Source organism: Archocentrus centrarchus, unplaced genomic scaffold, assembly GCF_007364275.1.
Source record: "Archocentrus centrarchus isolate MPI-CPG fArcCen1 unplaced genomic scaffold, fArcCen1 scaffold_36_ctg1, whole genome shotgun sequence".
Lineage (NCBI taxonomy): Eukaryota > Metazoa > Chordata > Actinopteri > Cichliformes > Cichlidae > Archocentrus > Archocentrus centrarchus.
In genome coordinates, this window is record NW_022060263.1 from 3367895 (window position 1) to 3384870 (window position 16976).

The 16976-nt window shown below is 43.8% G+C and overlaps 1 protein-coding gene across 1 annotated transcript in view; it reads left to right on the forward strand.

Annotated features, from left to right (window-relative positions):
• The window catches only part of LOC115776688 (contactin-associated protein-like 5), a 242758-nt gene that overhangs the window by 85053 nt on the left and 140729 nt on the right, over positions 1-16976 (forward strand). Inside the window, exons 8-9 of the mRNA XM_030724438.1 lie at positions 12303-12446; positions 12585-12744. Coding sequence (XP_030580298.1) covers positions 12303-12446; positions 12585-12744 — 304 coding nt within the window. The remainder of the gene's footprint in view (positions 1-12302; positions 12447-12584; positions 12745-16976) is intronic.

Consider the following 16976-nt stretch of genomic DNA (forward strand, 5'->3'; position numbering starts at 1 on the left):
ACAGCTCCCAAACAAATTACTGCACCAGATTTATTTCAGATTGACCCAGTGATTGTTTTCTTCAAAAGATGCCACATGAATCTGTGTTAATGCAGAATGAATGTCATTAAGTTTCATCCTGGGCAGCAGCTGCATTGGGGGGGTTGTCCCATTATGCACCAAGTATTTCTTTTTTATTCACCTCTTTTACTCTGTTTATACCCTGCTCTGCATTTAATTATTAGTTGTTATTAATGTCTGGCTCTCTTCCACAGTGTGTCTTTTGTCCTGTCTCTCTCCCCTCCCCATTATCGCCAAGTGCTTGCTCATAGAGGGTTGTTTTAATTGTTGGGTTTTTTCTGTATTATTGTAGGGTCTTCACCTTATAATTTTAAGTGCCTGGAGGAGACTAAATAAATACAATTGAACTGAACTGAAATGAAATGAAAAGAATGGAATTGAATTGGGGGGTTTAATAAATTAATATTAATAAAAAGATATCTATCTAAATGAGAGCTGCTCCATCCAAAGTGGGATGGATGCCAATTGGGAAGGGGTCCAAAGAAAACTACAAAGTCCAACATTGTTCTTGCAAAGTTACACATTGATTCAATATTAACTTTGATGACCTCCAATTGGCATCACAAAGTGCCAGTGGAATTTTTTTTTTTTTTTTTTTTTTGCGATCAAATTTTTTATTTTAGTTCAATGAAGTTTACAAACAATCCAAAAAAAGAAAAAGAAGAAGAAAAAAAAAAAAAAAAAAAGGGAACATAAGACCACAGTCATAAAAGCGCAACCACAAAAGTGGGCAATGCACATCACGTAACACCTGCTTATATGTATACAAGACACATAGACATAGGACCAAAGACACAGACAAAACAAAAGGGACTGAACAGCTTAAGAGATTCAGAATCAGAATCAGAATCAGAATCAGAAGGTTTTATTGCCATATGGGTGAACAGGTTCACAGCATTAGGAAATTGCTGCGGTACTTCGTGCTTACAGAAAAAAAAACAAATAAGTATAAAAACTATAAGACAATATACAAGTATACAAATTGCAAATATACAGAGATATTAGAGCTATAACTATAGCACAATATTACAAAATTACAAAATATACAGTGCAGAGACTAATTAAAAGATAAAAGAATGTAGACTATATTCCACTAATATGTACATCAGTGCAATCAGACAGGTGCATAGACATAGGGTCATCAGCGTTTGTGGAGGGTGGTGGTAACAGTCTTAGGGTAATTGTTCATGAGTCCAACAGCAGAGGGGAAGAAACTGTTCTTATGGCGAGAGGTTCTGGTCCGTATGGACCGTAGCCTCCTGCCTGAGGGGAGAGGGTCAAAAAGTCTGTGCCCAGGGTGAGAGTGGTCGGCTGTGATCCGACCTGCACGCCCCAGTGTCCTGGAGGTGTACAGGTCCTGGAGAGATGGGAGGTTACAGCCAATCACCTTCTCAGCAGAGTGCACAACGCGCTGTAGTCTCTGTTTGTCCCTAGTGGTGGCTCCAGCGTACCACACAGTGATGGAGGAGGTGAGGATGGACTCAATGATGGCAGTATAGAACTGCACCATGGTCCTTGCTGGCAAGTTGAATTTCTTCAACTGCCGCAGGAAGTACATCCTCTGCTGGGCCTTTTTGACAACAGAGGTGATGGTGGGCTCCCACTTGAGGTCCTGGGTGATGGTAGTTCCCAGGAGGCGAAAAGAGTCCACTGTGGTGATGGGGGTGTCAGTCAGGATGATGGAGGGTAGAGGGGCTGTGTGCTTCCTAAAGTCCACTATAATCTCCACTGTCTTCTGGGCGTTCAGTACCAGGTTATTGTGGCTGCACCAGGACACCAGACGTTTGACCTCCATCCTGTAGGCCGACTCGTCCCCGTCTGAGATGAGTCCGATGAGAGTCATGTCGTCTGCAAACTTAATAAGCTTGACAGACTGGTGGTCAGAGGTGCAGCAGTTGGTATACAGGGAGAAGAGCAGAGGAGAGAGGACACAGAGAGGACACAGTGCCAGTGCTGATGGTCCGGGAGTCCGAGACATTCTTCCCCAGCCTCACGTGCTGCTTCCTGTTCATCAGGAAGTCAATGATCCACCTGCAGATGGGATCTGGCACGTTCATCTGGGACAGCTTGTCTTGGAGGAGATCAGGGATGATGGTGTTGAAGGCAGAGCTGAAGTCCACAAACAGGATCCTGGCGTAGGTTCCCTGGGAGTCCAGATGCTGTAGGATGAAGTGCAGAGTCAGGTTGATGGCGTCGTCCACAGACCTGTTGGCTCTGTAGGCAAACTGCAGGGGGTCCAGAAGGGGGGCTGTGAGGGACTTGAGGTGGGACAGCACCAGACGCTCAAATGACTTCATGACCACAGAAGTCAGTGCCACAGGTCTGTAGTCATTTAGTCCAGTGATCCTTGGCTTCTTGGGGACAGGAACAATGGTAGCGGTTTTAAAGCAGACAGGCACGTGGCAAGCCTCCAGTGAGGAGTTGAAGATGTTCGTGAACAATGGGGCAAGCTCGTTAGCACAGTGTCTCAGTGTGGCAGGTGAGACACCATCTGGACCTGGAGCTTTGCGAGCTTTGACACTCCTGAACTGCTTTAGCACCTGGTCCTCCTGAATACAAAAGACTGTGGGGGTGGGGGAGGAGGGGGACTCTGGGGTGGGAAGGCTGGAGGCAAGACTTATAACATGTTTGTCACGGATTCTGCAATGGCACGCCAGGTATTCATGGTTTCCTCTGAGGCATTGTTGATACGAGCTGTCAATAGTTCCATATACACCACATCCAAAAAGGAGAGAACCCAGGACTTCACAGAAAGAGAATGAGGCGGCTTCCAACGAACCACAACCATTTTCTTAGCGGCTGTCAGGCCAGCAAATACTGTACGCTTTTTAGTTTTGGGACAGTCATGTAAGGCTCCAAGCGAAGAGCAAGAAGCTTTGCAAAGATCTTCAAATCCGAATTCAGTAGGCTAAGGGGACGGTAACTAGAGCATTCTGTTGGGTCCTTATCCTTTTTCAGGAGTAAGGAGATTAAAGCAGTATTGACATCTCTTGAAAACTCACCCTTCTCAATCGAGAAAAGTATCATCTTGTATCATCATCATCATCTCAGTTGTTCCCAAAAACAAACACAGAGCTCCGGGGTGATCCCATCAATGCCTGGCGATTTGCCTCTCTGCATTTTCTGCACTGCAATTTTTAATTCCCCTAACATAATCAGTTTATCTAAATTGACTGCATCAGATCTTGTGAGCTGGGGCAAATCTAGCTGATTTAACCATTTATCACAAAATGTTTTGGTTGAAATAACCTCTGACTGATATAAGTCAGCATACAAGGTTTGAAATATTTTATTAATTTCATCAGGATCGGTACTAATATTGCCAGCTTCAGATTTTATGGCAGGTATATCTGAAAAGTAGTTACAGGTTCGTATCTTCATGGCTAATAAATGGCTCGGCCTAGCACCGTAAAAGTAATATTTTTGCCTGGTTCTGTGGATTTGAAATTCCGATTTCTGTTTTAGAATGTCATTCATTTCTTTCCGAATTGTTGCACGTTTTAAGGCCAAATGTTCTGAGTAGTTGGATTGCAAAGCAGGATCCAATTTATTTAATTCTTCCTCAAGGGCTTGTAGCCTAGCAGACCTAGCTTTGCCTGTGTTGGAGCAAAATAATATTGCATTGTTCCTAATGAAACCTTTTATTGCTTCCCAAAGGATTCTAGGATCCTCCACTGAGCCAACGTTGATGTCTGTCAACTCTTTGAATTCCATAATAAATTGGGCAATATAGGTTTTATTTTTTAATAAAGATGTATTAAAGTGCCACCTAGCTGCACGTTTACACAGACATACCAGAGTGGTGGAGCAAAAAAACCCCTTGTGATCTGATAGGGCGATTGGGAGTAAGACTGCTCTGTCAATGGAGTGAAAAAGCTGGGGGGAGGCAAAAAGAAAATTGATTCTAGAAAAAGATTTGTACCTGCCTGAAAAAAAGGTAGTCTTTGGAGGAGGGTTAATTGTTCGCCATATGTCTAGAAGTCCCAAGTTTATGGCCCAAGTCTTAAGAGCATACGTAGCCAGCCCTGATCACCTGAGGGCGCCACATTTGATCTATCAACTGCTGGGTCCCACACAACATTAAAATCTGCATCAACAATGAAAGAGTAGTCACTTAATTCAAGCATTTTAGTTGTTAAGGTATTATAAAATGTAGGATCAAAAACATTCGGGGCATATGCAGATATTAGAGCAATTCTTCTAGTATTCAATTCGGTTCTGGAGATCATAATCCTACCAGCATCATCTGTCCAAGACGACAGAAGTCTCAGAGGAAGATTCCATCCATCTACAATAGCCACACCTTTTGTTTTTGTAGTAGCTGTGGAGAACGCTATTGTGTGATAGAATTTATCTGCCAGACGCCCAGCATCAACTGATAGTAAATGTGTCTCCTGTAGCAATGCAATGTTAACTCTTTTACTTCTCAATAGATTCAGAGTGCTCCTTCGCTTATGAGGTTAATTCAGGCCGCCACAGTTCCATACTAAAAGTGTAAGTTCACCCAATATTAGTGAAGCAGAGTTTAAAATACAGGCACTTTCGCAAATGTACTATGTACTCAACCTCCATTCCACACAACTCAAACAAAGATGCATATAAAGTTAAGTCCCTTATTACACAGAACATAAAGAAAACAGACATAGAGAATATCAAAAATAAAATTAAAACTATGAAAAGAGAGAAAAAGTTGAGAAACCAAATATCAATGTCTGTGATCCATAGTGGATGTGGGGCAGCAAAAGAGAACAGACCAGCCCATATTCATATATATTCATATTCATATTCATATTATAAACTGCAACTATAACAACCAATCCTGATTCAGGCTAAACTAAATGACAAGAGGAGGCTCACCATATGTAGACGTCACTATAAGCTCCATCGCAAGCGGCCCATTAAATTAACCCCTTAACTGGCAGCAAAAAAATCACCTGACAAAAACTACATAACACCCTCTGGTTATTATTGGCTCTGAACAACCCATTTCATAGCCTATTAACTGGCTGCGTCTGGTCCGCCGGCCGAATGAAGTGCATTTATATGGCAGGCTAGACCCGCCCATTTTGACTGACACCTCATTCGGCCAATCATGTTAAGAAATGGGTTTCCCAGAGCCAATAATACTCAGAGGGCGTCACGTAGCTTTGTCAGGTGATTTGGTGCAGCCAGTTACATGATTGGCCGAATGACGTGTCAATAAAAATGGGAGGGTCTAGCCTGCCATATAAAAGGGACTACAAACGGCCCGTCACCGGGCCCTTGCCAGTTAAGGGGCTACAGGCCACAAAAGGTATATAGTCAAACTCAAGTTCTTAAACTGCCAAACAACGCAGAACAAAAACCATGTCCACCTGAGTTTCAAAGCCCTTAGGATAGGGGGCAGTTATTGCGAGAGGGGACAGTCATCATGTTCCACTGGATTCTCCGAGACATCCATCATAATCGCAGATGTTACTGAGTGCACCGGAGTGACAGCGGCCGTGTAATCCTCCGCTTCCTTAGAGGAGGTAAAAGACCTGTATTGGGCGCCCTCTTTGATTTTCAGTGTTGCAGGATAGAGTAGAAAAAAATCCAGGCCCTTAGTGCGAGCTGCATCCATGGCTTGGTGGAAAGCTTGGCGTTTGACAGTGAAGTTGCTGTAATCAGGAGAGAAGCAAATTTTCCGCCCATCAATTGTGAGAGGGGATTTCTTCACAGCACGCAGGATGGCTTGCGTGGTAGTGTAGCGAAGCACATTAAAGATCAAAGTGCGGTTAACCCCCCAGTTACGAGCATCGCTGTAAATTTGGTGAGCTCTCATAATCTCAATCTGGGCATCCGCAAGAGCAGGAAAACATTTGGGGAGAGCGCTTGTGAGATATTGGGTAGCACTGGAACCTTCGAGCCCCTCTTTAAGGTCGATGATGCAAATGTTGCATCTTCTGTTTCTGTCCTCCGTATCTGCTAGCTTCAGCTCCAGTTCCTGAAAAGCATGGTTATGGCGATCGAGTACGCTAGCATTGCTCTCAACTGAGGTTTTAAGTTTATCCATGTTGGATCTGATAGAACCAAGACCAGCAGTCAGCGAGGCTAGTTCAGCATGGATGGCGCTTAGCTTTTCGTCATTGTCTTTCCCCATCTGTTGAATCTGGGCAAAATGTGGTGCAAGATAGCCTCGTTGCTTTTCCAACAGAGAATCTAAAATGGCATCAATGTCCTGTCGGCCACTTTTGTTCTTTGCAGACATTATGAGTCGACTGTCTTTAATAAACATGGAAATAGTCAGTATCAAGACTGGTGGTCCAAAAAAAAACCACTATTTGGCACGGCTGGGAGCTGAAAGCTTATGCCGCCATCTCGTCCAGCTGATCACGTGACTCCCTTGGAAATTATTTTTTTTACCAAAATAACATTTATCCTTAGCCAGCAGTTGCAAATTTCCTTCTATGTCACCTGCTCTGGCTCCTGGAAGGCATTTGACCATGGCAGCTGGTGTCACTAGTGTCACGTTTCTCAAAACAGGTTCGTCAATAACCAGAGTTTGTTGACTACAGGGGCCTGGCTAGCCTCAGGATTTTATAGGGTGTGGAACCTGGCCTTCAAAGCTACAAACAGTCTAATTTATTACAAGTACCGTTACTGCTAAAGGAGGCCAGGGAATAACTAAACATGTGACACAAAGAGCAGGAAAGTGCAGGAGGGATGGGAGATGAGGCCATGGTGTTAGTGAGTCGGCAGAGAGCTAAGCAAATAGCTATGCTAAGCTAGCAATCCCTAAAAATACACTAAGTGAATAATGTGAACATAATTTATAAATGATTCAGCAGATAGTGTGCTTTAGATAAAGCACATGAATATTACACCATGAAATAAGTCGTCATCTAGATAATTTGAGCTACAGAAAACCTATCAACTAGGTGCTGCTAATCAAATGCGCTTATTAATTGACCATCAGCAAGTGTAACTGCCTTTTTAAAAGCAGATTTGGTAAGGTCTGAATCATTCTGCTATTTGTTAACACAATGCCACAATCTTCCCAGCAAACTTGGCCCAATGTCAGGACATGCAGTATTCAGAAAAACTGCAAAAAAGACAAAAAAAAAAAGATTATTATGGTTACTTTAGGTCAGAAGGTAGAACAAGTCATCTGGAAGGTTGGTGTTTCAATCCTTGGCTGCTCCAGTCTGCATTCCAGAGTATCCTTTGGCAAGATACTAAACCCCAAGTTGCTTTCTGTTGTTTTCAGTGAATGTCCACGAATGTTAGCTAGAAAGCACAGATGAAATGCTTGTATGAATAGGTGTGAGTGTGTGAATGAGGTGTATTGTATAATGGCCTTCAGTTTTACAGAATGCTGTTGGCAAAGATGGCCTTTGAAGCGAAAGAAAGAGGTGGGCTAGGACTGCTTCCACTGGAATAAAAGCCCTAAAATACGGTATTATACGAGGTATGATGCCTCTGTATCCGAATGCGCACCGGATCTTTGACGGATATGTTGATGGCTAGCACTATTGCCTCACGGCAAGAGCCAACAATGCCCTTCCGTGTACAGTTTGTACATTATATTGCCAAAAGTATTCACTCACTCATCCAAATCATTTAATTCAGGTGTTCCAGTCACTTCCATGGTTAGCTCCATGGTTCCATGGTCAGCTGTTAGTGGGATTATAACAAAGTGGAAGTGATTGGGAATGACTCAGCCACATAGTGTCAAAATCACAGAGTGGGGTCAGAGGATGCTGAGGGTCATAGTGCACAGAGTTCACCAGCTGTTTGCAGAGTCAATCACTACAGACCTCCAAACCTCATGTGGCCTTCAAATTAGCTCAAGAGCAGTGTGTAGAGAGCTTCATGGGTTTACATGGTTGAGCAGCTGCCTCCCAGCCTCACGTCACCAAGCGCAAAGCAAAGCATCAGATGCAGTGGTGTAAAGCACTTGACGTGACAAATCATGCTTCTCTGGCAATCCAATGGACAAGTCTGGGTTTGGTGGTTGCCAGGGGAACGGTACCTGTCTGCCTGCATTGTGCCAAGTGTAAAGTTTGGTGGGGGTGGGGGTGTTTTCAGGAGATGAGCTCAGACCCTTAGTTCCAGTGAAAGGAACTCTTAGGCCCCATTTACATGACATCGTTTCAAAATGAAAACAGCATCGTTTTGATGTGTTTTGGCCTCCCGTATACGTCAGAATGAAGTGAAAACGATGCGTTTTGGAATCTGGGTCCAGAGTGGAGCATTTCAGAAATGCACCAGCCTCTGTTGTCATGTAAACACTCAAATACGGCACATTTTGGAAATGGGGGTACTCACACATGCACACTATGGTTGCAACCGCCACAGTTTTACGCGCATGTGCTAAGAGATGAACAACACTCCTCAGGGTTAGGATTGACGAGCAAACTTCGAGTAGCACCAGTCACAGTAGATCTTTTCTTGTGTTTTTGCCATTTTATAATTGAGTGTTGTGTGCAGCAGCAATCCTACCTCATCATCAGTCTGCACAAAGCTTCTCATGCTCATGTTGTGTAAACAAGCTTTGCACTGCCACCTTGTGGCCTGGCAATGGGAATCATTTTCACTATTTCAAGCATCTTCGTGTAGACGCTGTTCATTTCTGAAATGTATCTGTGTAAGTGGGAGGCCGAAATGCAGCAAAACGACAAACGGTGTCATGTAAATGGAGCCTTAATGCTTTAACATACTGAGACATTGGAGATAATTTCTTGCTCTTAACTCTGTGGGAACAGTTTGGGGATGGACCCTTTCTGTTCCAATATGACTGCAGACCAGTGCACAAAGCAGCTCCATAAAGACATGGATGAGCCAGTTTGGGGTGGAAGAACTTGACTGGCCTGCACAGAGTCCTGACCTCACCCTGATAGAACACCTTTGGGATGGATTAGAGCGGAGACTGTGAGCCAGGCCTTCTCTCCAACATTCCTCTTCCTGCTCTTGTCGGAGACGGTCGCACTCTCTCTCTCCCCCTGCCCTCCCCATCTCTCCGCTTGGTGCTTGCTGTGAGAGCGTCTCTTACACACTGTCCGAATAAGATTGAGAGCAACATGGATCTGGCAAACTGGGCCTTCACCATCACTGATCAAATTTTTTCCACTATGAGATCGGGGAAAGGGGAGCCTGCGTGTCCGAGTGGGACAGACCCGGTTGGATACGTCATCGATTCTTGGAGCTCGTGGAGACCTGTGTGGTTCTCGACCCTTGAGGTTGACGACGTGGAAGACACCTACATATTCGGCCTTTTGGTAGCGGTATCTTTTCTGTTTGGGCTCGGAGGATACCTGATTTACCGGGAAATCAAGAAAATCTGGGCGGCAGTTCGACATCTGCAGAGGCTGCCGTCCCAGGTGGTTGGCCTGTCCAGAGCCGTACAGACTCAGACTCAAAGCCTGGTGGACCTGAGCCGTAAAGTTAACGTGCTCGCTGGCGAGAGGGGTTAGATCTGGAGATAAGGTTCGGTTCTGCACAGTGAGGACGGTAACTAATGAATTTGGAATATTGGATTTACTGAATGGTTCCCAGTGAGACTGAAGGCTGTTGGAAAAAAAAAAAAAACATGCAGCCTGTTCCAAAACAACATCTGCATCATCAGGAATTCGGCTCCCCTGCCGGCCTTGGGCTGGCAATCATATCTCTGCAGGACTATGTGTGACGGTCGCTGTTCCCCCCCACTCCGCTTTGTGATTTGTGAAGCTGGATCTGGTGTACCACGGCCGCAGATGAAATTCCATCACTATCAGCAAACTGTTTTGGCTAGGAGCTGGCATCTGGCTCCACAATGCCCCCACCTTCTCGTCTCCGTCTGCATCCTCTCCTGACCTGACCTCACCCACTATATTGCTATCCTGGCTTTAAATGTGCATATGCTTTGCTAAGGTGGTTTTTTGGACCCTGGTATGGTGCTCATTTTGAGCACTGTACCAGATGACTTTTTTTTTTAACCTAACTACCCCATGATGTGTGTTGTTTTCTTTTTCGGGGAACTGTGTCAGGACCCGGGGAGGAAGAGGACACACAAGCGGTGGCTGATGAAAGCAAGGTGCAAGTTTATTTACAGTGATCGAGAAAATGTGCAAAGACCGGAAAACGAGGGAACATTGGGTGAGGAAACCTCCACATTTCCCTAACTCACCGCGGAACACCTCCGGGATGGGCAGGGCTTTTTCCGACGCTACGGCGGGCTCGGTCGCGGACGCCAAACCAGCCGGCGGATCTGTCGGCGGAGGGGATAAATCCTGGTGACGGGGCGTAGCTGATGACATGGTGGATTCCAACATACCTCGGAGATCGGCGAGCTGTTGGGTGGCTGCGCCCAGCTGACTGGAAACCAGACGGAGCATATGGTCGTGACGCTGGAGGGTTTCCTCTTGAATAGCCAGGGCCCGATGAACCGGATCAGCGTCCGCGGTGTCCGGTTTTGGCTGGATCATTCTGTCAGGACCCGGGGAGGAAGAGGACACACAAGCAGTGGCTGATGAAAGCAAGGTGCAAGTTTATTTACAGTGATCGAGAAAATGTGCAAAGACAAGGGGGTCCAGGGAGGCGAGGGTGTGCAAAGACAAGGGGGTCCAGGGAGGCAAGGGTGGAGGCGGCTGAAGCGGGTCGAGAGGCTGGAGGAATTCCCAGGTGGTGAGGGGAGGTCAGGCAGGTGAGTGAGTCAGGGAAAGGAGCCAGCTGTGGTACGGCGTGGAACGGCGGGATGACGAAAAGCCGGGGTTCCGAAAGGACGAGCAGGAACTGACACGGGGATCTGAAAAGGAGCGAACACGAAGAGCAGGTAAGTAATATAAATACACGAGAGCGAGAGTCACACGAGAGAGCCGGTACTAACTGAGAAGTAGTCAATGATCAGCGAAGAGTGATGGTCTGCTGGCAGCTTAAAGAGACCCTGCCTGATGACTTGATCCGTAGCAGGTGTGGTGATCTCCGCCCTAGGGAGGCGGAGACACCGGAACCTCCGCTGTGGCCCGCAGGACAAACACACATGTATACAGACACACACACACACACACACACAGACCCTCTCCCTAGGTTATGACAAACTGTAAAGGTAGTGCTGCAAGTCGGCTGCATAACCTCAGGACACCTGTCCCCCCGTGTTGTGTTTGTGTTTGTTGTATTCTTGGATGGGTGCTCTGTTAATTGCAATTTCCAATGTGTGAACCTGTTCACCCACATGGCAATAAAACCTTCATTCATTAATTAATTCATTCAGTGTCTGACCTCACAGATGTGCTTCTGGAAGAATGTCAGAAATTCCCATAAACACTCCTAAACCTGTGGAAAGACTTCCCAGAAAAATTGAAGCTGTTATAGCAGCAAAGGGTGGGCTGACATCATAACACAACAGATTAAGAATGACATGTTATTCATTTGTGCATGAATGCAGATGAGCAAATACCTTTTGGCAGTATAATGTATGTACTCTTGTGCTTACAGTGGTTTTCTCTAGGCACTCCCAATTTTGTTCTTGTTTTGGGGAGTTTTGCGGCCAAAAGCAAACAACAACAACAACAAAAAAAAAAACAATCTGCGTTTCTGCTGCTTGATTGGATCAGGGATGAGGTAAAGAGGTTTTTTTCAAGAGTTTAATTTCCTGGTTAAAGAAAGCTAATACATTAAAGTGATTCAGGAGCGATACTACTACTGTAAGGTTGAAAGGGTTAGGTACACTATATAAAGATGATGGCTCATGTAAAATGAAAATCTTTAATTAGCTTATTGTGGCAGAGCTTATTGTAGTTACAAACTATATATATTATTTAAATATATATAAAATATATATGTTGTATCATGCTAGTAGTAGAAATGAGGAAAAAAATAAGACAATAAAAATAAATAAATAAGGCATTACTATGCAGCAGTCAGTTTTGACAGGCAGCAATAATAAGCTAACAGCAGGCTAATCCCCTAACAAGCTCACCACCAAAAATCTGCTCAGTCTGAGTCTGGTACCACCCAGCAGTCACTGGTGGCAGTTCCATGTGGATAAGGGTGCAGCATAGTACGGAGTGCTAGACTGTTCCTATGACTCTGAGGAGGAGCCTCAAAAAGCTAACGTTTCAGAGGACACAGGGACTGTCGTAATTCAGAGACTGTAAACATATCAAATAGATAGAATGTTGCAAGAGCATGGGAAATTTTCAGAAATGAGGAATTTTCACATCAATATGGAAACTGGCACCTAATGTAAGGACTTCAAAGTAATATAAAATACGGCAAAATACATAAACTTCCCTCTGTTGCAGGTCACAGAGTCAATGACGGACTGTGGCACACTGTGAATCTTGACACCAGAAGACTACAGATCACTCTGACTCTGGATAATGAGCTGGCCTCCACCATAGAGCAGTGGGAGCAATTGGAAACCCAAGGGAGCTTCTACTTTGGAGGTCAGTGGATGTTCAATCTGTGATGGTGGTAATAAACCTTGAATTATTTGTCTATATATTATTTCAGAAACACGCTAGAAAAGTTTCTGTTGTTTACTAGCATATGAAGATAAAAACCTTTTTGTCATCTCCACCCAGGCTGTCCTCCAGCAGGCTGTCAGAATCCAAATCTGGCTTTCCAGGGCTGCATGCGCCTCATAATCATTAATGGCCACCCAATCAACCTCAGTCATGTCCAGCAAGGACTGCTTGGAAACTATAAGGAACTTCAGTTTGACGCATGCAACATAAGGGACAGGTAAAGAAGTTGTTTGCATGTTCTCATTTGTACCTTAATACACGTTAAAAGGACAGTTCTTACAGAAGCACTTCTTACTTTAGTACTGCTTCCAATTTCAGTTGTCAGACAGAGTGGATTTTAAGCCCATAACTCTACTGATCACCCAACTGTTCAAATTGGCCAAATATCTGTAATCTGTTTTTAACACAATTCAGTCTGCAGCTTGAGCAGTTCCACAGCTGTAATTCTCATTTGGTTAAAAACTGTCATACTCGCCTAGAGTATTATTGCATATGGTATGGCTACTATAGGCTCATCTGAGCCTGAACTATGAGAAAATGCTGTCCTTGGCTCCAGGCCAGACCAGACTAAACCATATCCATAGCAGAAAATACAGCCGGTACAAGTAGCACTCTGATAATGTGGTAATTTCTAAAACTAGCTGTATAATTTCTAAAACTAGTGGCCAAAGATGGCGGCGCGCATAGTCACAGCGGCTCAGTGCTCTCCTTTTTGGTGCTCTGTGAAATTGTGTATGTTGTTATGTGTGCTTCAGCTGTGGCTCAACACATCACCATTATGTCGGGCGGACATTATAACATACAGACGGCACAAACGCCTACATATAGGAGCACAAAGCGAGCAGGCGGTTATGGCCGACTTCCTCCACTCTCACAACATCCCGGTGGACATCGCCAGACCACCTGGCTCTTTGCGATTCATCATCCCTGTGAGGAGGGGTCGCAGAGGGAGACGGCGTAGAGAAAAGAGGCAGAAAAGAGGCGGCAGAGCTGGCGTTTTGGAGAGGCTACGTAAACGGCCTCATAGACCTCCGTTACCCAGTGTTTTCCTTGCCAATATAAGATCACTCCCGAATAAAATGGATGAGTTGAGACTGCTGGTGGCTACAAACAGGACCGTGAAGGACTGCTGCGTTTTGCTCTTCACTGAGACCTGGCTTCATTCATCCATTCCTGATGCAGCCATCGAGCTAGCCGGCAGGACAACGCACCGGCATGACAGAATGCGGACCTCCGGTAAGAGCAGAGAAGGGGGTGTGTGCCTGTATGTAAACAACAGCTGGTGTACAGACAGTATGACTGTGAACAGCCACTGCTCTCCGGACCTGGAGTACATGACTGTTAAATGCAGGCCCATCTATCTGCCCCGTGAATTTACAGCTGCTTTGATCACTGTTGTTTATCTTCCCCCCTGATGCTAATGCTAACTCGGCTGTTAGTCTCTTACATGACACGGTTTGCAGTCAACAGAGCAGATATCCTGAGGCTGTACACATCATTGCAGGAGACTTTAACCATGTTGATTTAAAGACTGTTCTACCCAAGTTCCATCAGCATGTTAAATGCCCTACAAGAGGGAACAACACACTGGATAAAGTCTACTCTAACATCAAGCTGGCACCCCCCCCCCCCCCCCCCCCAAGCACCCCAGCCCACACCCTCAAGCATCCCGGCTCACACCCCAGGACCGTAAGGCAGCACCATCCAAGCCCCCACCACCATCAACCAGGACAGGCACACAGACATCACCAGAAGGTTGGCTCAGGACTCCAGTCTCAGGAGGCTACCAGCTACACAGGCCTCCGGAGTCCCCACCCGACCACCTACAAAGCACATCAGGAGCAGAGCCCACAGCCAACCACCCCCACTAAGTAATGGAGCTGATCAGTGGGAACCAAAGAGAGTCAAATTCCTCCAATTGGTTTTTTGAAGAAGCAGACATTCTCTCTAAACTAACATGATCTATTAATAAATTCCTGTATTGAGTAATACAGAGTTTATTTTTTGACTTCCAGTTCATGAGGATAGTTTTCTTAGCGATGCTCAAAGCGATAAGAACTATGTGTGATATATTTGACTCAATAACTAATTCACTGACGTCACCTAAGATGCATAGTCTGGCGGAAGTTGGGACTCGACAGTTAAACCATGTGGATAGGTCTTCACATATCCTCTGCCAAAATCTCTGAACAGGTACACAAGACCACAGAGCATGGACATAATTCTCCTCTGAACTGCTTGTACAGTGGGTGCATATGTTTGAGTGTGTAAGGCCCATTTGGAACATCCTTTGTCCAGTATAGTATGTTCTATACTGTAAGTATAAGTTGTACTTGGGGTCTTCTAGTTATTTTGAAGATATTTAAACATATTTCTGTCCATTGTATATAGTGTTCATGTACATTGTATATAGTGTTATTATTAGTAGTATTAAGGTTAATCTTGTTTGTTGATTTTATATATATTCTTTTCTTAATAGTGTAAATTCTTATATCTTTATTTATATTTATAATAACTGCGGCTGCTGTTACACCCAAATTTCCCCTCTGTGGGACAATAAAGGCTGTTTCTTCTTCTTCTTCTTCTTCTTCATAAATTTTCATCCAAGATCACGGTCCCATTTTGCAACTGGGAGGGAGACTGAATCATCAGTTTTTAGTAATAATTTATATAATTTTGACAACAATTTTGGGGTACAGAGGTTAAGAAATTCTGTTACCCATGTAGGCATTTCTAGAATCAATTGATTAAGGTTAAATTTTCCCTGTAAGATGGACTTAAGTTGTTGATATTCCAGAAATCTACCGTTGCCAATTCTATACTTTGATATAAGTTCTTGGAATGTAAGAAGGTTTCCATCTTGGATAATATGTTCTAAATTATTTACACCCTTATCATGCCATAACGGAAAATTCAGCATTTTCTTTTCTGACAAATATCTGGATTGTTCCAAATGGGTGTCAGTTTACAGGGGATAAGTGAAGAGTTAGTTATTTTTAAAAATTCCCACCAGGCTGTCAGAGAGGTGTTAATACTAAGGCTTTTATAGCAGTTATGATGTTTAATACTGGAACTAATGAAAGGTAGATCCAAGATTTTTTTTTTTCCACAAAGTGCCTGTTTTAGATCTAGCCATGGGTTGTCTGATGAATTTGATTTGATCCACCTTGAAATATACTGCAATCTACTGCCTAAGAAATAGTAATAAAAGTTTGGTAATTCTAGACCGCCACTGTGTTTTGGTTTTTGTAAAGTTTTTAAGCTTATTCTTGACTGTTTGTTTTTCCATAAAAATTTTGAGATGTTTGAATCTAGTGACTTAAACCAAGGAAGAGAAGGTTTATTAGGGATCAGTGAAAATAGATAATTAATTTTTGGTAAAACCATCATTTTAATGGCAGCAACTCTCCCCATGAGTGATATAGGTAAAATATTCCAACGTGTGAGATCATCCTCTATTGTTTTTAATAAGGGGGTGTGATTTAATCGTACCAAATCTGAGAGCCTGGCAGAAAAATTTATGCCTAAATATCTAATATTTCCTGACTTTAGTGGGGTCCTAGAAGTTCTATGGAAATTACAATTCAGAGGCAAAACTGTTGAATTACTCCAATTGATAGAGTAATCAGATATAGATGAGAACTTATCTATCAATGTGACAGTCTTCAAAAGGGAAGCTTGTGAATTCCCAAGGAAAAGTAATACATCATCAGCATAAATGATAATTTTATGGTCCATATTTTCAGTTTGAATCCCTTTAATATTTGCATTTTGACAGATTGCTGCTGCTAGTGGCTCAATGAAAATAACAAAAAGAGAGCGAGAGAGTGGGCAGCCCTGCCTGGTGCCCCTCTGCAGACTGAAGCTTTGGGAAAAAAGATCATTTGTCCAAACACGTGCATTCGGAGAGCTGTGTAGTGTTCTGATCCAGTTTATAAAGGATGAACCGAATCCAAATTTTTGTAGAACTGCTAGTAAGAATTTCTAATTTACCCAGTCAAATGCTTTTTCTGCATCTAAAGACATGACTGTAGTCTCTAATTTGTTAATAGAACAATAGTCTATTATATTTATTAGTTGATGTGTATTATTGGCTGAGTGCCGACCCTTGATAAAGCCTGTTTGATCTGGATCTATAATAAATGGAGTAATACTTTCTAATCTTTTGGCAAGGGCTTTGCAAATTATTTTAAGATCTACATTAATGAGAGAGATTGGCCTGTAGCTGAATGGGAGTGTGGGGTCTTTGCCTGGTTTAAGGAGCAGGCTAATGTTAGCAGAGTTCATGTTTGGAGATAACGTGTGATCGTTCTGAATCTGAGTCACCATTCTGAAAAAAATGGGTGCTAGCTCAGACGAGAATTCTTTATAAAACTCTACTGGAAAACCATCTGGGCCTGGGGCTTTATTATTTGGGAGATGCTGTACTGCTTCATAAAATTCAGATAA